At 40.4% G+C, this 21,302-nt stretch overlaps 1 protein-coding gene across 1 annotated transcript in view; it reads left to right on the forward strand.

The window, feature by feature from the left end:
- Positions 1-21,302, forward strand: part of PCDH15 (protocadherin related 15) — a 913,479-nt gene that overhangs the window by 623,224 nt on the left and 268,953 nt on the right. The window contains exon 17 of the mRNA XM_029061331.2: positions 17,801-17,880. Coding sequence (XP_028917164.1) covers positions 17,801-17,880 — 80 coding nt within the window. The remainder of the gene's footprint in view (positions 1-17,800; positions 17,881-21,302) is intronic.

The raw sequence follows: 21,302 nt of genomic DNA on the forward strand, positions 1-21,302 counted from the left end.
GCCATTTGTCTGCTGTGTGACCTTGGGCAAATCACTTCACAGTGCCTCAGTTACCTCATCTGTAAAATGGGGATTAAGACTGTGAGCTCCATGTGGGACAACCCAATTACCTTATATCTACCCCAGTGCTTAGAACAGTGCTTGGCACATAGTAGAATCTTAACAAATACCATAACTATTATTATTATTATATGTGCTATGAGGATAGAAGGGGAAAGGGAGTGGGAGTAGAGTGGGAGGGTTTAGTCAGGGAAGATTTCTTAGAGGAAATATGCCTTCAATGAAGTTTTGAAGTGAGGGAGAGCATTATCTATCTGAAACGAGGCGGGAGGATTTTCCAGGCCAGAATAGGTTATGGGCAAGAGATCTGTGGTGAGATAGACAAGATCGAGGTACAGTGAGAAGGTTAGCATTAGAGGAACAAAGTGTGTTGAAGTGGGTTGTAGTAGGAGAGCAGTGAGGTGAGATAGGAGGGGCAAGGTGATTAAGTGCTTTAAACCAATGGTGAGGAGTTTTTGTTTGATATGGAGGTGGACAAGCAACTACTGGAGTTTCTTGAGGAGTGGAGAAATATGGTCTGAACATATTTGAAGGAAAATGATTCAGGCAGAAAAATGGTGTATGGACTCAAGTGGGGAGAGAGAGGAGGCAGGGAGGTCAGCAAGGAGGCTGATATAATAATCGAGAAGGGATAGGAAAAGTGCTTGCATTAATATAGTTTGGGCGGAGAGGAAAGAGCAGATTTTGGCAATGAGATTTTCACCAAATTTCCAAAAAGCCCCTGAACACCACACTCACTTTTCCCCTCTCTCTTCACCCTTTGCCAGGAAGTCAACAAGATCCCATTCAGGCACTACAGTGAATAGCTGAAAGCAGTGATTAGCAGGTGTTTTGTGTTAATCACTATGCTCAACTGGTGGGCTAAATGAATGGGAGGAGGGGGAAGACAGAGCTGATATTTAGAGGAACAACCCCAAACTCCTGAACCTTCAGCCTCCCTCCTTTAATGTGTTGCCTATTCCTTGCTCCTTAGAGGGCAGAGTCCTCTTCAAGAGCAGGGTACACCAAGTGTAATGCAGTGACAATATTCATAATGCCCAAACAGAGACCATATTAACAAGGTCAAGAGAAGGTGGGAATTGGGGGATTGTGTGAATCATCACCTTAATCCCCAAATCCCTGGGTTAAAACCCCGATGGCCTTTGTATTTATCTGGCTCTGCTGGTGGACAGCTGCTGTGTTGAGCACAACCAAATTGCCACTTGTAGCTGTAGAATGGAAATTTGGCTATTTTTATGTTGGTTACAGTTTACTTGGATTCCTGAAAGTGTCTTAATAATAGCTATGTATTTCCTTGACTCAATACATTTTGAAAACTGCCTAAAGTAGAGAAAGTCCCATGCATCCTTAACCAAGCATTTGACACTTAGATTTATGGACAGGTCTTAACTTCACTTTAACTGAAGCCAACTAATAGGCTTTGGTCCTAAGTCTAGAGTATTTCACTCCCAAAGAAGACTTTTACCTAATCTATCCAGAAATGAAGACCAAAGTAATTTGCTAATGTTGTTATAATGTAAAATATTGAAATAGTCAAAGAATCATATTTTGGAGATAGAGGTTAGAAGTGAAAATTTGTGCGAGGGAAGAGTTGAAATATCAGGCGATACGGCCACAGGAGGAAATCCATTAATAGTCATATGTCTCCAAGGGAGATTAATTTTATGGATAGGATTTAGGTCCATTCCCAGCATCACCCAAACCTTACCTTAGCAGAGAAGTTGCACTCTACTCCATGGATGCTACTGTATTTGAGCTCTGTGCACTTGCCTGGTTGTCTGATGAAATATTGCTCCAGGTGGTGAATAGATCAGAAAAAATTACTTTTTTTTTCAAATAAAAAAAAATACTTAATGTATCTTTAATAGACCAGAATAAAACATGGAGAAGAACATATCTAGATAATAATATACAATAAGGTGGTAAGAGTAATATTAAAATGACATAGTAAAGAAAGAGAAAGGTTTGTTCTTTGAAAACCACTTTAACAATAGAGGCTCTTGAAGATAAACCTGCATATAATGTGTCTTTTCTAGCTGTAATTTCTAAGATGCCAAAGTTGCAGAAACAGTTGAGATGACATTGCTATGCAACCTTTGTACTCTTTGTTGAGGCCAAAGAAAAGATGGCACTTTCAGTGGTCATTTCCCTCAGTAGTAATTGGAATAAGTCTAGGCATTTTTCAGAGGGCACACACCACCCACTTTTGGGCACCATTAAATGAAATTGAAATTGATCCAGTAACCTGAAAGTTGAAAAGTGTTTATCAAATTGCTCAGCCTTAGAGCTCTAATAATAAAAGACAGTGGACATACTTCAAGCTGTCTGAGGTAGTTTTGTCTTGTTCCTTTGGCTTATATTATTTCCCCTACTACTGTCCTTACTGCTTGGTTTAGAGAGCTGACAACTGTAGGGAATATATTACCACCAGAATCTATTATGTTTGTGATCTTTTAAAATTAAGAAAAATCCATCAATTTTATTTTTTTTTGCCATCTTGGGAACTTTTACAAATTCAACCACAAAGTTTTTTAATGTGCCATTTATTTCAAGAAGCTCTTTATTGTTTTCTCATATTGTAGCATCGGTTCTAATATGTGTGGTGCTATTTCATTTGTTCTGTTATTTTAGACCCATTTTGTTTATTTAGATCATAAGTCCCATAATGGACAGGGACTGATTACAACTTGATTATTTTATATCTACCCCGGTGCTCAGTGCAATGCTTGGCACAAAGTAAGTGTATAACAAATACTATTAGTATTACTGTTATTATTAGTTTTATTATTTAAAATGACTCACTGAATGGATGATTTTTTTTTTAGTAGGATGGTACATATTTGGAAATGGACAACTAACAGAGCAGCAATTTTGAGAAACTCTTGACCAGATAATCAAAACTGTTAACAGGTATTGCAGGCAGCAGATGTAAGGGCACAGGAAATAACAGTCTTTATAGTTCAGACACAAATGTCCCTTAACTGTCAAACCTGTATATTACAACCATCAGTGACATCATCTTCAAGTTTCAAAGTATAAAAGTAGATGATTTCAGAATGCCTAGTCAAGCTCTCTCTTGAGCCTCTCTCCACCCCCTCCCATCTTCATTCATTCATTCAGTTCATTCAGTCATATTTATTGAGCACTTATGGTGTGCAGAGCACTGTACTTCCCCTTTGGAACCAGACATGAAGCTGATTTGAACAGAGAATAATTGCCCAGAAGTCAGTGGCTGTTGAATGGCTCTGAAATGCATAAGGTAGTCATTAGAAGGGATGATTTCTAGCTATCGATAGCTGCAACTATCAGCTGTAAAAAAAACAAAAACAAAGCGTTCACACAGCAGCAGCTGTCTTTATAGACCTGTTCATAAATCTGGTACTCCCGTGACTTGTGCAAGTACTCAAATATTTTACAACAATTCCGTGTTCCTTGCAAGTTGGTTGGTGATGGAGGGGACCAAGGGACATTATGAAAAATATTCTCCCCCTTTGAAATAGATGGTAATCTGCTCTTTACATTCACTATACTTTGTTTTTCATCTCTTCTTCATAAAGACACAAGTGGTTTCACTAGGTAGACTCTCATAATAATGATAATGATAACGATAATCGTACAGTGCTCTACAGTCAGTAAGTGCTAAATAAATACCATTGATTGATAATGATTGTGTTATTTTTTGCTCACTTATGGTGTGCCGAGCACTGTATTAACCCCTGGGAAAGTTACAAGATGGTCAAGTTGGACACAGTTCCTGGCCCACACAGTCCCTATCTAAATAGGAAGTAGACTAAGTATTGAATCCCCATATTAAGGTGGAAACTGAGGTACAGAGCAGTTAAGTGACTTGCCCAAAGTCACACAAGATTGTGTTCTTTCCATCAGACTGCATTGTTTCCACTTCTGTGAGTTCAGTTATATCTCTTCGGAATGATACTAAGAAACTGTGTATTATGGAAAATGTTTAGGGTGTGTCAGAAGATGTAAATAGCCTTTGAAAATTCTGATTCAGTTGCTCATTTTGAATAATATTTAGCTCATCTTTCAATAACTGATGCAGCTAGTAGTGTTCTTACTCATCCACTTTGGAACTCTTTCTCTGGGTACATTTTCACATGTATGGCCCAGGAGATATATTCAGATTTTTTTTTTCATATGGAGCACTCTTTTGATATTTTATCCCCCAGGTTATTATGTATGGCATTTCAAACGCTCAGTGATGTCCTAACACCAGGCTTTTGGTAGAAGAGAATGGCAGGGAAAGGTACAAGAAATTAAGGGCATGTGGCTATAGCTTCCAGTTTGTGATATTCCTGAGCCTCAGCTTTTGGAGACCTTTGGCTTCCAGAGTATTGGGGTTTAAGAAGGGTTCTGAAAATATCTCTGTGTAATTAGATCTGCTCCTAATTGCCTTGACAAGAAAAAGCACAGATCTGGGAGTCAGAGGTTGCGTTCTAATCCCAGCTCTGCCACTTACGACCTTGGCAAATCATTCCACTTCTCAGTGAGCAAGACAAGCCATGACCACCATGGCCAACTGGATCCTTAGAGATGGATGGAAGCATTTATTTATATTAATGTCTGTCTCCCCCTCTAGGCTGTAAGCTCTTTGTATGCAGGGAATATGTCTGATATTGTCATATTGAACTCTCCCAAGTGCTTAGTACAGTACTCTGCACACAATAAGTGCTCAATAAATACCACTGACTTCTTTATGCCTTGACTTCCTCATCTGTAAAAGGGAGACTCAATACCCATCCTCCTCCACTTAGACAGGTGAACCTGTGTCATGCACAGACAATATCTAAACTGATTATCTTGTATTCATTCATCCATCCATATTTAATAATAATAATAATAATAATGTTGGCATTTGTTAAGCGCTTAGTGAGTGCTTACTGTATTAAGTGCTTGGGAAAGTACAATACAGCAATAGAGAGAGACAATCCCTGCCCACAATGAACTGCTATGTAGATCAGTACATAGTACAGTGCTAGGCTTAACAAATATCACAGTTATTATTAAGAAGCATATCAAATAGGCCCACGACCACCACCAGGACATTTGTGGCTGGAGTGGATCCTAGAGCATAGCCCTTGGTTCATTTGACCCTGCTGTGAAAACCACTAGGACTCTTGCTTGGGTCAGAACACTCCAGCTCCTACAGCATGTGTTCAGAGCTACAAAATGTGATATTGTCATGGAACTTTCTTTGCTATCACCCTTTTATGCAGATTTGATCCATTTCCAGAAGCAGCTGAATTAGTTGCAAGCTGGCATATAACCTGCCCATCTGCATTAAGGGGTTTTGTCAGAATGGATAATTTGTTCTTCTGACATCTCTGAAATGTCCTAGAAAAAATTCTTTGATAAATCTCTCCATATGAAATGGGCTGCTTATTTTTTTCCCCCTGAAGATGATACAGTAGCTTATGATTCATAAATGCTTTACAGCTGGTGTGTGAAAACTGTTCATGAATCATCCCTGAAGGCTCACAGAACATTAGAGTGTTACCCAATACATGAAAATCATTTCTGGTATTTCATTTTAGATTTGCTCTTTAGTAATCCAGGAACTGCCTCTTGGCATTCAGTGTCTTACATAAGTAGTGATAAAGTTAAAATAGTGGATTCCTCCAGTAGACAGTTGCAGTTTGGAAATATGATGACAGGAAACTTCATCTGTTCTCTTTTGGCCATTTACATGTAGAGAAAACCAGGAGAGTTAGAAAAGATAACCTGTGCTTTCCATCAGTTGATGGATAGAGCACAGGCCTGGAAGTCAGAAGGCCATGAGTTGTAATCCTGACTCTGCCATGTGTCTGCTGTGTGATTTTGGGACAGTCACTTAATTTCTCTGGGCTCAGTTCCCTCATCTGTTAAATGTGGATGAAAACTGTAAGCCCCATATGACACAAGGACTGTGTCAAACCCAATCTGCTGGTATCTGCAATCTACTCTAGTGCTTAGGACAGTGCCTAGCATCTAATAAGTATTTAACAAATATTTCTATTATTATTATTATTATTAAAATGTCAGATCACATTGTTGATCACATTGAAACTATTATTAATATCAGTAATATCAATAATAATAGTGGTATTTGTGAAGTGCTGCATTAAGTTCTGGGGTAAACAAAAGATAACCAGGGAGGACCCAGTCTCTGTCCCACATGGTGCTTACAGTCTAAGAAGGGAAGGAGAACAGGTATTCAATTCCTATTTTGCTGATGAGGAAATTGAGGCACAGATAAATTAAGTGACTGACCAAGGACACATAGCTGTCAAGTAGCTGAGGCAGAGTTAGAACCCATGTCCTCCAACTCCAGGCCTGTGCTCTATCCACTGCATTGTTATTGTTATTAGAAACTTGAGTTCTGCTATTTTAAAGCAAAATTGAGAAAGGAATTTGCTTAAATATCAGGGCTGATATGCAATATTTATCTAGGTGTCTGTTAGAAAGATGCTGAAATTTTAATAGCCACAATCAAAATTATCTTTAGAAACACAGCAATAAATGCCCCCCACTGTGCTATTTTGGTAAATAAACCCCAGTGTTTATTGCCTACCTAGAAGCTGTTTATTGCTTCACATATTGCCAGCTATTGTTGATTAAAGCTTAAGCATGCAAATGGTCTAATTTTCTGAGATTTTTATAAACAGGAACTGAGCCAAAGAGTGCCATCAAGGTACACTCAATAATCTGTCATTATGTGACAGTTCTAACACAAAACAGTATAGAACTTTGGTTGTATCTGAGGAGTTGCTAGTTTGAAAGGAGACAGCTGAACTGGGTCTAAGGTGATAGCTTCTTTAAAATGAATTATGGTGGTGGAACATTCATTCATAGATATGTGTTGTGTTGAGGGATTCATTATTTTGCCCAATTCAACTGGATTTGGAAAGAAATTTAAAGTATGAAATCATTTTCACCTCTTTGATGCCTGTTTTGAATCTCCTTTTTGCCTGCAGTTGACACCCTGACACGTGAGTGCATGAAAACATTGTTCTTTGGCAGGCTATTTGGAATACTTGTTACTGCTTCCAAGTTAGCCTGTCTTCCACTCTTCAAATCTCTTATCAAGGAGAACAACCCCACCCTTAAATATCATTTTCCAGGTTGACTGACCATTTGGCAACTACAGGTATCTTCCAAATTTCTGCTGCTATACTATACAACACACTATAATAACATTCCTTACTCACAGTGAGCTCACAGTCTAGAGGGGGGAAGACAAACACCAATGCAAATAAATAAAATTAATTATATATATGTATATATATGAGTGTTGTGGGCTTGGAGGGGAAGAGCAAAGGGAGCAAGTCAGGGTAACACAGAAGGGAGTGGGAGTTGAGGAAAAGTAGGGTGCAATCTGGGAAGGCCACTAGAGGAACGGTGTGTGCAGGCAGGGTTGTAGAAGGAGAGAATTGAGGTGAGGTGAGGTAGGAGAGGACAAGCTGATGGAAGGCTTTAAAACCAATGGTGAGAAGTTTTTATTTGATATGCAGGTGGAGGGGCAACCTCTGGAGTGTTTTTGGGGGTGAGGGTGACATGTCCTGAATGTATCTTGTCACTTGATGTTGACTATAGAGACATTTTGGCTCCCTAAAATGCCTGGAATAGGCTTTTCCCCTCTTTGCTTAAGAATAGTCCTAAGCCCTTCATTCTAATATATTCACCCCTATTTTAAACTGCTGTATGTCAGGCTGTGTGTATTGCCTATGTCTTCCAATAACTTCTAATTTTGTCTTTGTATTGTACTCTCCCAAGATCTTAATACAGTGCATCACACATAGTAAGCACTCAATAAATATGATTGAAACGAATAAATGAATGGTCCGTGGCTATTCACAAAGATTTAAGATTTTTATTTTATAGGCCTTAAAAACATTTTTTCACTTCAAAATAGTCCTGGTGTTTCTTTTTGTTGGCACCAACAGATCTATGATCCATGTGCTGCTCATTAAATTATTCACATTTGCTGTTACCTCACAAAAAAGCAAGTTTTTATCCTTTGAACATGTATTTGTTTCGGAATGGTAGTATTGTAGCATACATTTTCTCGTAGACATGTAATAAATTAGGATTCATTCCAGAACCTCAAAAAAAGTGTCTGCCCATGATGAATATCTTAACATTAAACATCACTAAAAGATGGCTTAATCTTCCTTAAAATAATTCAAAGCTAAAATTACAGTATTAACCAAATGCAGTCACAGAAAGTTGCAGAAATAAAGGCTTGTTTTGTAGACTAGTTGTGATTCTTCACCTTTAATGAAGAATTTATTCAATTTAGATGGAAAAACAGCATTTTTATTTTCATAGTTGTAGTATAAATATAAATTATTAAGTCCATAGGGTATGGAGAGCACTGAAATAAGCACTGGGAAAGATACACAGGTGAGAAACTAGACCTGGTCATTGCCCCTCAGGGGTTTCAGAATTTAAAAATTTAAAGCTGAAGAAGTTACTGGAGACAGACAAATAAAGGTCGATGAAACCAAACATTAAGGCAACATAAAGTTGAGGGTCAGTAACAAAACAAAAAGTTTTGCAGAATTTCAGCTCGTCATGGCTTAGTGTCTGCCATTGCAAAAGTAATCACTGTAAACCTGCTCTAGCAGCAGCAACCACAGTCTTCCTGAGGTTTTATGGAGGCAGCATGCTAAGGTTAGTTTTCTTGTAGCAGGCTAACTTCCTCTGATTACTTCTGCAAACCAGTGAACTCCTATCTCTCCCTCCATCTTCAGTAATTTTCAAAGTTCACATTTGCTTGACAACTAAAGCAAGACTTCTTAATCCCAAAATTTTAATGGGAAATCGAAAGGCTATAATGTTATTCTCCTATGTTTTGGTATCATGTAATGATGCATTGGATTGTCAAAGTTTGGTGAGATCCTCATTGCTTAATTGCACCAAATGAAATGCTGTTAAATGCATCAACATCTGCTTGGTCCATTTCTAAGTCAAAGTTGCCTCCCCAGTTCCATAGCATCTTTGGCTTTCTGACTAGTGGTCTCTTATACACTTTGAATATATGGAACAAACTAGGCTGATTTTCCTTCAAGATTCTATCTATTTTTTGTTTTGTTTTTATGGCATTTGTTAAGTACATATTATGTGTCAAACGCTTTTATGCACTGGGGTAGATACATGTTAATAAGGTAGGACACAGTCCCTGTCCCGTATAGAGCTCCAGTCTAAGTAAGAGGAGGAACAGTTGAACTGAGGCACAGAGAAGTTAACCGACTTGCTCAGGGTCACATAGCAAGCAATTGACAGAGCTGGGATTGGAACCCATTCATTCATTCAGTAGCATTTATTGAGTGCTTACTGTGTGCAGAGCACTGTACTAAGCACTTGGGAGGGTACAATACAACAATAAACAGACAGACGTTTATAAATAAATAACATATATGTACAGAAGTGCTTTGGGGCTGGGAGGAGGGAAAAACAAAGGGAGCAAATCCAGCCAATTCAAAAGGGAGTGGAGGAAGAGGAAGGGACTTAGTCAGAGAAGGCCTCTTGGAGGAGATGTGCCTTAAGTAAGGGTTTGAAGAGGGAGAGACTAATTATCTGTCAAATTTGAGGAGAACAGAGGTAGGGCATCAGCAGTGATATAGGTGAGATTGAGGCACAGTGAGAAGGTTGGCATTAGATGAGCAAAATATGTGGGCTGGGTTGTAGTAGAAGAACAGTGAGGTGAGGTATGAGAAGGCCAGGTGATTGAGTGCTCTGAGGAGTTTTTGTTTGATGTAGAGGTGCATGGGCAACTAATGGAGTTTTTTGAGGAGGGGGGAAACATGTCTGGGATGCTTTTGTAAAAAAATGATCTGGGCAGCAGAGTGAAGTATAGACTAGAGTGAGGAGAGGGAAAAGGCTGGGAGGTCAACAAGGAGACCAATGCAATAATCAGAGTGGAATAGGATGAGTGATTATATTAACATGGTAGCACTTTGGATGGAGAGGAAACATTAGATTTTAGCAAAGTTGTGAAGGTGGGTCCAACAAGATTTAGTGATGGATTGAATGCGTTGTTGAATGTGAGAGAGGAGATATGTATAACACCAAGATTAGGGGCTTGTGATGCAGGAAAGATGATGGTGCCATTTGCAGTGATGAGAAAGTCTTGGGGAGGAAAAGGTTGGGGTTGGAAGATAAAGAGTTCCATTTTGGATATGGTAAGCTTGAGGTGAGCAAAGGACATCCAGATAGACTGACTTGAAGACAGAAGGAAATACGAGACTGCAGAGAACAAAAGAGATCAGGGTTGGAGATGTAAATTTGGGTATTGTCCATATAGAGGTGGTAGTTAAAGCTATTGGAGTGAATGAGTGTGGGTGAGGGTGGAGAATAGAGGGGAACCCAAAACTGAACCTTGAGACACCACCACAGTTAGTGGGTAGGAGGCAGAGGAGGAGCCTGCAAAGGAGACTGAGAATGAATGGCCAGAGAGATAAGAGTACAAGCAGAGAACAGTGTCATATAAGCCAAGGTTGGATAATGTTTCCAGAAGAAGCAGGTGGTCGACAGTGTCAAAGACAGCTAAGAGGTCGAGGAGGATTAGGTTGAGTAGAGGCCATTGAACTTGGCAAGAAGCTGATCATTGGTGACATTTGAGAGGGTGGTTTCTGTGGGGTGAAGGGGATAGAAGCCAGATTGGAGGGGGTCAAGGAAGAATTGGAGGAGAGGAACTTGAGTCAGTGTGTTTAGACAACTCTCTCAAGGAGTTTGGAGAGGAATGGTAAGAGAGAGATGGGGCTATAACTGGAGGGAGCTATGGGGTCAAGGGAGGATTTTTTTTTTAGGATGGGCAGGCATGGGCATATTTGAAGGCAGTGGGGAGGAATAAATTGGAGAATGGACAGTTGAAGATGGCAGTTAAGGAGGGAAGAAGGGAGGGGGCAAGTGTTTTGATAAGGTGCAAAGGAATGAGGTCAGATGTGCAGGTGGAAGCTATGGATTTTAAGAGAAGGAAAGAGATCTCCTAGAAAGATACTGCTGGGAAGGATGGGAGAGTTGAAGAGGAGATGGGAGGAGGGAGGGACTGAGTAGGAACAGGGGTGATTTTAGGGAGCATAAGCCTGATAGCATCAGGTTTCTTAATCAAATAAGTGGCCAGGTCATTGGGAGGCAAGGGAAGTGGAAGGTGGGGGGACAGGGGACCTGAGGAGGGAGTTAAATGTCTGGAACAACTGGTGAGAGTGATGGGCATGAGTGTCAATAACGTGGAGAAATATTTTTCTGGGCAAAGGAAAGCCAGAGTTAAAGCATGCCAGGATAAACTTGAAGTGAATAAAGCCTGAGACTTAGATTTCCTCAAGGAGTGTCCTGTGGGTCATGCACAAGAGGGAAGGAGGCAGACTGTGCAGGTGATCCAAGGTTGTGGGTTACTGGCATGAGATCTACAAAGGTAAAGGGGAGGGAATGAGTTGAGTTCAATAGTGAGGGTGGTGTTGAGAGTGCCAATTTGGTTAACCAGAGAAGGTGGTTTGGGTTTGGAGGATAAGTGGAGCAGGATGAGTTGAGAATTGGATGGGTCAAAAGATCGGAGGTCTCTGTGGAGAAATGGTACAGATTTATGAGGAGAGAAGTAGTGTGGCTCAGTGGAAAGAGCGTGGCCTTGGGAGTCAGAGGTCATGGGTTCTAATCCTGACTCCACTGCTAGTCAGCTGTGTGACCTTGGACAAGTCACTTAACTTCTCTGTGCCTCAGTTATCTCATCTGTCAAATGGGGATTAAAACTGTTTGCCCCACATGGGACAACCTGATCACCTTGTATCCCCAGTACTTAGAACAGTGCTTTGCACATAGTAAATGCTTAACAAATATCACAATTTATTTATTTAAGAGTGGAGGCAAGTGGAAAGGTCATGGTCAGATAGAGGGATTTCAGAGTTTGTGAGGGTAGAGATTTTGCTAGAGGCTAGAAATGATGAGATCAAGTGGGTGTCAAGTGGTCTCCAGAGTGGGTGAGTTGTGGTGGATCAGGAAGTCAGTGGAGAAGAGAAGTGCACAAGGCTGCACAAGGGTCATCTGGAATCTACATGGATATTGAAGTCCCCAAGGATCATTGTGGCAGGAATGTAAGAAAGAGTTGAAAATGGTTAAAGAAGTTGGAGATGGATCCTTGGGTCTGTAGACGACCGCTACTAGAATTCATTCATTCATTCAATCATATTTATTGAGCACTTACTGTGTGCAGAGCACTGTACTAAGCACTTGGATAGTACAATTCGGCAACAGATGGAGACAATCCCTCCCCAACAACAGGCTCACAGTCCAGAAGGGGGAGACAGACAACAAAACAAAACAAGCAGACAGGCAAGTTGAATCTGGAGTGGGTGGTAGAGGCAGATGATAAGGACTTCAAAGGAGGGAAAGAAGATGGGAGAGGTGGAATGGTGCGCAAGCAGCATTTGGACGTGAGAAGGAAGCCAACACCTCCTCCTTACCCAGTGAGTCTGGAGGAGTGCAGGAAAATGAGGCACCCTCTGGCAAGAGCAGCAGGGGAGCTTGTGTTGTCTGGTGAATGCCAGGTTTCATTGATGGCAAAAAGAGGAGAGACTGAGTCAGAAACAGGTCAAGGATGAAGAGAAGTTTCCCCATGATGGAGTAGGGGTTCCACAGGCCACACGTGGCTGAAGCTGCTATGGGTGATGGAGGTAGTGGGGCAGTGCTCAACATGAGGGATGGGGAGAGTTTGGATGGGAGCGAGTGGATGGGGACTGGAGTGAAGGAAGAGGTACAAGGGGTGCTGCTGGGACAGAATTACAGAGATGGGGAGGGGAGGAGGAGTGGGGGTGGCACACAGGAGTGAAGACGGGTTGGATGAGAGTGAGGCCCACCCAGGGGGAGCGGGACGAAAGATTGGGACTTGTGCAGGGGGAGAATCATGGGGGACAGTACTGGAACAGGATTACAGAGATGGGTTGGGGAGTTGAAGTGGGGGCACCACAAGGGGAGGAGAGGAGTTGGGTAGCAGAGTGGGTGGGGAAGGTGAGGTGGGAGAAGGGGACTGGAATGGGTTGACAGGAGATAGGGGATTGAAGGGTCGTGATGGGGTCAGTGAGATAAAAGACAGCAATAACATTTGAATCTGGAGTTCAACCAACTTCAGATGGTTGCATTGTTGTTGGGGACTTGAGAATGATGAGGCAAGTGTTTAGGAAACCATGAGGAGGCGGTTGAACTGTCCTTGGGTCTCTGAGAGTGAAGAGTCCAGTGTTTAGGGGAACCCTGAGGAGATGGTTGAATTGTTATTAATAATAATAATAATGTCATTAGTTAAGTGCTTACTATGTGCCAAACACTGTTCTAAGCATTGGATAGATAGAGGGTAATCAGGTTATCCCACTTAGGGTTCACAGTCTTCATCCCCATTTTACAGATGAGGTAACTGAGGCACAGAGAATTTAAGTGACTAGCCCAAGGTCACTCAGCTGACAATAATAATAATAATAATAATATTGGTATTTGTTAAGTGCTTACTATGTGCAGATCACTGTTCTAAGTGCTGGGGTAGATACAGGGTAATCAGGTTGTCCCACATGAGGCACAGAGAAGTTAAGTGACTTGCCCACAGTCACACAGCTGACAAGTGGCAGAGTCTGGATTCGAACCTATGACTTCTGACCCCCAAGCCCGGGCTCTTTCCACTGAGTCATGCTGCTTCTCCAAAATGGTGGTATTTGTTAAGTGCTTACTATGTGCAAAGCACTATAAGTGCTGTGGAATACAAGGTGACCAGGTTAACCCATGTGGGGATCACAGTTTTAATCCCCATTTTACAGATGAGGTAACTGAGGCACCGAGAAGTGAAGTGACTTGCCCACAGCCACACAGTTGACAAGCAGCAGAGTCAGGATTAGAACCGATGACCTCTGACTCCCAAGCTGGTACTTGTTCCACTAAGCGATGCTGCTTCTTGGGGCCTTGGGAGTGAAGAGGCCAGTGAATATGAGTAAACAGAGAAGCAACATGGCTTAGTGGAAAGAACATGGACTTGGGAGTCAGAAGTCATGAGTTCCAATCCCAGCTCTGCCAGTTGTCAGCTGAGTGATTTTGGTTAAGTCACTTAACTTCTCTGTGCCTCAGTTACCTCATCTGCAAAATGGGGATTAAAACTGAGACAACCTGATAACCTTGGTAACAGTCGTTGGCACATAGTAAGTGCTTAACATATGCCATCATTATCATTAAAGAGACTGGGTTGGTGTGAACATAGAAGAAAGCAGAGACTGAGTAGGTGTGAAGGCAGGCAACTTTTGAAATGTAAAAAATATATGGTACTGGGCCTTTGCCACTGGAGGTTAGGCAGACACACCATGATTTGACTGCAGGGAAAGAGGGAAGATGAAAAAAATGGCCACTTTTTGGCCACAGCATCAGGAGCAAAATGTCCTATTTTCCAGGTGGGCAGGCACACAGTGATTGTGATGGCTGATAACCTGGTCTCGCAGCAGACAGATCTAGGTGTCCTTGGTCCTCGGATGCCCAGGCCTGTGCTTGTTTCACTAGGCCAGGCTGCTTCTGTTGATTGTTTAATTGCAGTCCAGGTGGGAAAAAAGCATGGAGGCATTTATTTATCAAAGTACTTGGTTGGCAGTGTTAGTGTAGTTGGACTTTGTGTAGGTCAGGCATCAAACAGTATAAATTATAAAATAAAAATAAAAGGTGGTATTTGTTAAGTGCTTACTATGTGCAAAACACTGTTCTAAGTGTTGGGGGATACAAATTGATCAGGTTGTCCCACGTGGGGCTCACAGTTTTAATCCCCATTTTACAGATGAGGTAACTGAGGCACTGAGAAATTAAGTGACTTGCCCACAACTACAAGGTTGACAAGTGACAAGTTATGTTGTAGTGGTTTTGTAACTTAAGATAAAATAAAGTAATGCTAGCTGTCTCCCTGAGTTATATATTTTGTGGTGGTGGTTTAACCTGGGGTAAGGTACCACAAAACACCAGCAATATCCAGGGGATATCTATCTATCTATCTATCTATCTATCTATCTATCTATCTATCTATCTATCTATCTATCTATCTATCTATCATCTATCTATCTATATGCATGGTTATAAGATGGAGTGGTTGTAAGATGGCATAGGCCTGGATTTGTCTTTTAAGGTAAAAAATTCATTGGAGTTGTTTTTCAAAATGTCCTCTTCTTAAAGCTGAAACTGGCTATATTTTTGTTTAGATGAATATTATTTCTTAGTCAGTTGGAAATAGACAGGTAAAATTCAGATATAGCTAAATATAGATGTGAGGCTTAGATGGGTGAAGGGGAAGAAAATGTCAGGTGTTGTGTATTACAATCCCCTAGTTTACTTGTGAGTTCAGAAAGTTGCATGATATTTAGATATCTGACCTATGACACATGAAATCAAGTTTTTTGATAAATGTTGATGATATATTTGCAAAATGAAATTAAATTTTAATGATCAAAATCACTTAGTCTTTAAAAAAAAACAAAACGTCTATGAATATATCTGAAAGGAGGCAGAGATATAAATTCACTGAATGCAGTTAGATTTTTATAGAAGGCATTGTTTTTTTCCTATCACCTGAGCATTCCCAGATTCCCAACTCCTAGAGGTGATGTGTTGTTTTAGAAAAGACTCTCCTACTTAATTAAAAACAGAAATGCTATTTTTGTGGGTTCTTACTTGTTTTCAGGATGACCACAATATATCTTTTTCAAAATATCTTTAGCATTGTTTTCTGATTCTTTGAATTCCCTTCTGCATCTGTTCTAGTGTGTGCGCAGTAGGCATTCAAAAACACTGTTGATAATGATTAGAGTGAGTCAGAACAAATACTTTTCTGAAAATAGTTTTCTTTGTGAAAAACTATCCCAAACCAGTTATAATTGTAACTCTCCTGGATTTATGATGTGACTCCTTTAAAATGAAAATTCCCCAAATTTTGAAAGGTTATTGGATGGTTATTTCAGATGGGTTATGATTTTATATAATCACATGGATACAGACCATTATTTTATATTGTAAATGGGATGATAGTGGCAGTCCAGCAGTTCTCAGTAGTCTAAGCATTATCTATTTATCAAAATCCCTAAATCTTACTGTAAATAGGGCTATGATTTCTTTGGTTCATTTTAATTTCTTGAGGCCCACAAGGTTCAGAAGTTACAATAACTCATATGCTTTGTACTAATGTGAGACAATTGCAACATTTGAAGCTAAGGGCCCTACACTTCAAAGATGAATTCTATTTGTTGTATTTTTTTTTCTTTCTTGCTGGTCCAATCTTTTTATGCGGTACTGCTTCAAGGACTGTAACAAATTGTGCACTGGGTGATGGATCACAACACCCTTTCACTTTTCTTATTTTTGAAATAAAAAAATGGCTGAACAATGTAATCTAATGGCTTCTGGACAGTTACAGATTTCACTCCCAACACACTATGCATCCTAAGATCTTTGCTTAGGCACAGCATAGAAAATACTGTGAGAAAAGAACTTAATCAAAAGGAAGATGAAGGAAGCACACTGCATTTTTTAAGAATGTGTTTTAAATGAACGGCGTTAGCTTTAATTGCATCACAAGTCAAGCACTTCTGAAGTTGAAAGGTATGCAGTTAGCTTCCTCCATGTGACTTTTAGAGAATTATCCATATAAAACAGCATCATCTTTTAGTCCTGTTGGGCTGTCCCCTTGGGCAGATGCCCTCTGTGCATTTCTTTGCAGTGCTTGTACTCCTTGAAATAACACAGCAAAACAGATTGTTGTGAGAAGGTCAGTGCAACACCACTGCCATACTACAACATATTTGGTAAAGTTCTGTGATATAGAAGTGTCATGACATATCCACATGTATCCGCAAATCCATACTCCAAATATAGATCTCAAGCAACTCTGTAAAAAAAAAAAAAACCAAAAAACAAAAACCAAACAAAACTGGACATTAACTCTTTCTGAAGCCTAAACTTTCATCGGTACTCTGGTCTTATCACTCAGTCAATTAATAGTATTTATTTAGCACTTGTTCTCTGCAGACCACTCTACTAAGAACTAGGGAGAGTACAGTAAAGTAAGTAGACATCCCTTAGTAAGTAGCCATGATCCCTGTCCTCAAGGAGCCTACAACTCTATGGCTGCTCAGATGGTGAGAAACCCCACCGATAAATTCTTGCCAGGCTTTATTTGAAGCATGTTCACATGGCAAATAGAAACCTACCTTAGTCTCTTAACATCTGGCCCACTGAATGATACCCCAAAAAACTCTTTGAAATAATGAGGATAGTCCATAAATCATTAGTCCCATTCTTTCAATTGCATTTATCGAGTATTCACCATGTGCAAAACACTGTAGAAGGAAGAATTCATCTGACCAGCAAAGCAATTTTGTATGTTCTTGGCTGTTCAAGAGTAATTAAATGAATCAACCAGAGTCACATTTGCTGACAATAGAAATGAGGAATTTTTCATTTAATTTACTGTCCTCATCTTCAAGCCATCCTGACTCCCACTTGGAATTTTCAGTTATTCAATAGTATTTATTGAGCACTAATTGGGCAGAGCATTGTACTGGAGCACTTGGGTACAATTCAGCGTAGTTGGTAAACGCATTCCCTGCCCACAGCGATCTTGCAGTTTAGTTTAGTGCTGTAAGATCCTTTCACTTTCTACTCCTGGGTTGATTTTTGTCTTCCTTGGGGTAGAATAGGAGTCATATAAATAACCTGACCTTTGAATTCTGTTTTTTTCCTGAAGGCCACAGATCGAGAGGGAGATCCAATAACATACTCAATTGAGAATGGAGATCCTCAGCGAGTTTTCAATCTCTCACAAACGTAAGTGGAAAAATACTCACCAAGCTGAATTTTGAACTTTTTTTTTAAACTTTCAAATACAATAATTAATTCTGTGCAAGAGAGCAGCTTTCTAATCAGAGGCTTTCAGCTGTTTGTTGTTTGGCACTCTTAAATGGTAATGAGAGTTCTGAGAATGGTACTGAGTTCTGAAATTCTACTCTAGGGTCTCTTTATTTCTGTTAAACATTTTATTAGGAAACAGCCACTGAGGTGTAAATATTTCACACATAAGAGTGAACTGGGATTGCTTAGGTGCCCTTAAAGTTCTCAGCTACTCAAAATAACATTGGAATTTCTGCTTTAAAAGTGTTGTGTTAAATCCATGAATTTGATGTCCTATGCTTACATTGTCATGAAGGCAGAATTGTTTAATGTGTTTTTTAAGTTTTAGAGCATTTTAATTATGAAGGAGAGGATGGCAAATGATATTCATCTATAGTATCTCATATTCTATGCAAGTTTGGGTCAGTTTCTGCCTCATTTGGTTATGAAAAGTTGCCTAGAACAAGGGCGAGCACGTGAACTTATTCCTGGCACTCAGGAGCACTTGACTTCTAATCCCATCTCTGCCAGTTGCCTGCTATGTGACTTTGGGCAAGTCACTCAACCCCTCTGTGCCTCAGTTATGTAAAATGGAGGTTAATACTGTGTGACCCATGTAGGATGTAGACTGTGTCCAAGCTAATTAGCATGTATCTATCACAGTACTTACTACTGTGCCTGATACATAGTAAATGCTAAACAGATACTATTAAAAAAAGGATGTGATTTGTTTGCAGGCCTAAGTTTACTGTGGCTGTTGACATCATAATTACAAATAGCAAGTGGGTAAATACTGCTAATTATATTATTTCAGTCACTTAAAATCAGTCATTTTCTGAGCATTGTACTAGTTTTACACCAATTATAGAGATATCCAAGTTCATGATTCTCCCATTTGTGGCTCATTAAGACTTTAGGCCTTGTTGGGATCTAACTATTAGGCAGCAAATGTGCAGGCTTCTTTCTGCTTCTCCTCCTTTCTGTCCCCCTGACTTCTGCTTTTCTCATCACTTCCTCCCTGCAACTCCATGATAGTGTCACAAGCCTCCAGTTCATACCAACCAGGACCTTCCTGAATCAGAGGAGCCTCACTGACACAGAGTAAAGTTCAAAACACACCTCTGATCACTGAGGTTATTGTGAAAAAGCTTTTTATTTAGGTTTAACAACATGCAAGGGAGTGACACATACATAAACTCACTTTACCACCCCTCTGTGGTCAAAGGAATCCATTCTACAAGTGCTGCCTCTTTCTTCTTCCCAAGTGTGCCCTCTTTAATTTAAAGGGGTTGGCTTTTATTTGCCTCAGGAGTAACAGCTGGGGCTCTACTTGGCAGTCATTGATTGGTCCAGATCAGTTACTGGGTAGAATAGAACACAGAGAGAAAGCCATGCCTCCCTCCATGCTCTGCCCCCACAGGCCTGCAATCACCTATCAGGTGGACCCCATCAGTGGCTTCAAAAATTCTCTATCTTGTTGTTTACGGGATCATAAACAGTCATTAATAAGGCAGCTTGCTGTGGGCTCACCATAGATAGCATTAGGAAATAGTAGATGCAAGTGTGTTACTGGAAACAGTTTCCCACTGGCATGAACAGTAGGAGGCAAGATAGAAATTTAGTGGATTGGACCAGGTTCTAGTTGGAGCATCTCTTGTCATTTAGGCTATTAGATTGCTACTGTTCTTAGCATCAAAGACCACAATGGTGGTAAGGACAGGATTCCCCTGAAACCTTACTGCTGAAGAGTGGAACCCTCGTTTGACACCAGTTCTACAAGGACAAGAGGAAGTGTCAGTGGCAAATTATTATGCCACCAATGAGGCAACTGTACAGGTTAGAATTCAGTACTATGGAATTGGGAAGTAGCAGAAGTAATGATGATGAGGATGGTATTCGTTAAGCACTTACAATGTATCAAGCACTGTACTATTAGGGTAGATACAAGATGATCAAGTTAGAGGTACTTTTTATCCCAAATGGGGCTTGTAGTTTATATGGGAAGAAGAAGAGGCATTGAATCCCTATTTTATAGTGATGAACCTGAGCACAGAGAAATGAAATGACTTGCCTTTGGTCACACAACAGGCTAGTATCAGAGCCGGGTTAAGAAACCAGGTCTTCTGACTCCCAAACCCATGCTCTTTCCACTAAGAATTGCTGCTTCCCCCCAATTTTCCATCTGCCGCTGCCCAGTCATGGGGAGTGTTGCCTTAAAAGCTCTTGCTCATCTGTTCTGTTGTTTTTCCTTTGAAATGTCTACATGCAGGCTGCCTGGATGGCTGAAGTCAATGTTATAAAGTTATTGCATTTTTACATAAAGAATTCAAGGTTCACTCAATCAGTGGTATTTATTCATTCATTCATATTATTGAACACTTACTGTGTGCAAAGCACTGTACTAAGCCCTTGGAAAGTACAGTTCAGGAACAGATAGAGACAATCCTTATAATAATGTTGGTATTTGTTAAGCACTTACTATGTGCAGAGCACTGTTCTAAGCTCTGGGGTAGATACAGGGTAATCAGATTGTCCCACGTGAGGCTCACAGTCTTCATCCCATTTTACAGATGAGGTAACTGAGGCATAGAGAAGTTGAGTGACTTGCCCACAGTCACACAGCTGACAAGTGGCAGAGGCGGGACTCGATCCCATGACCTCTGACTCCCAAGCCCAGGCTCTTTCCATTGAGCCATGCTAGCGGGCTCACAGTTTAGAAGAGGGAGACAGACAACAAAACAAAACAAGTAGATAGGCCTTAATAGCATCAAAAGTACTATGACCTCTGAGCTCTTACTGTGTGCATGCCTCTGTATTAAAGTGCTTGGCAGAGCATGGTAGAAAAGAGTTTCAGTTTAGTTGCCGAGCAGTTTCAGTTGGTCTGGCAGCAGAATCTTCCAAGAGCGCAGTACCGTGCTCTGCAGTCAATTAATCAGTCTTATTTTTTGAGTACTTATTGTGTGCAGATCACAATACTAAGTGCTTGGGAGAGTACAATACAACAGGATTGGTAGACACAGTCTCTTCCCACAACAAACTCACAGTCTAGTGAGTAACAGTAAAAGCTTAATAAATACCATTGATTGATTGCGGATTGTTGCTGAATTGTACTTTCCAAGTGCTTAGTACAGTGCTCTGCACAAAGTAAGCACTGAATAAATACAATTGAATGAATGGACTAGGTGACCTCCTGAGGTCATTTAAAGGGTACAATAGGGAAGCAATTAAACTTGATTCTTCATGCCCTGAATGTCATTTGGGGAATATTTTCTTTTATTTCCTATGTTAATTCACTGAACTGTTTTGGGTCAGATTGTATGTTCATATTTATATGCAATGAGTGTTTGGCTGTGCTTTTC

This window comes from Ornithorhynchus anatinus, chromosome 3 (genome assembly GCF_004115215.2).
Source record: "Ornithorhynchus anatinus isolate Pmale09 chromosome 3, mOrnAna1.pri.v4, whole genome shotgun sequence".
NCBI classification, from domain to species: Eukaryota; Metazoa; Chordata; class Mammalia; order Monotremata; family Ornithorhynchidae; genus Ornithorhynchus; species Ornithorhynchus anatinus.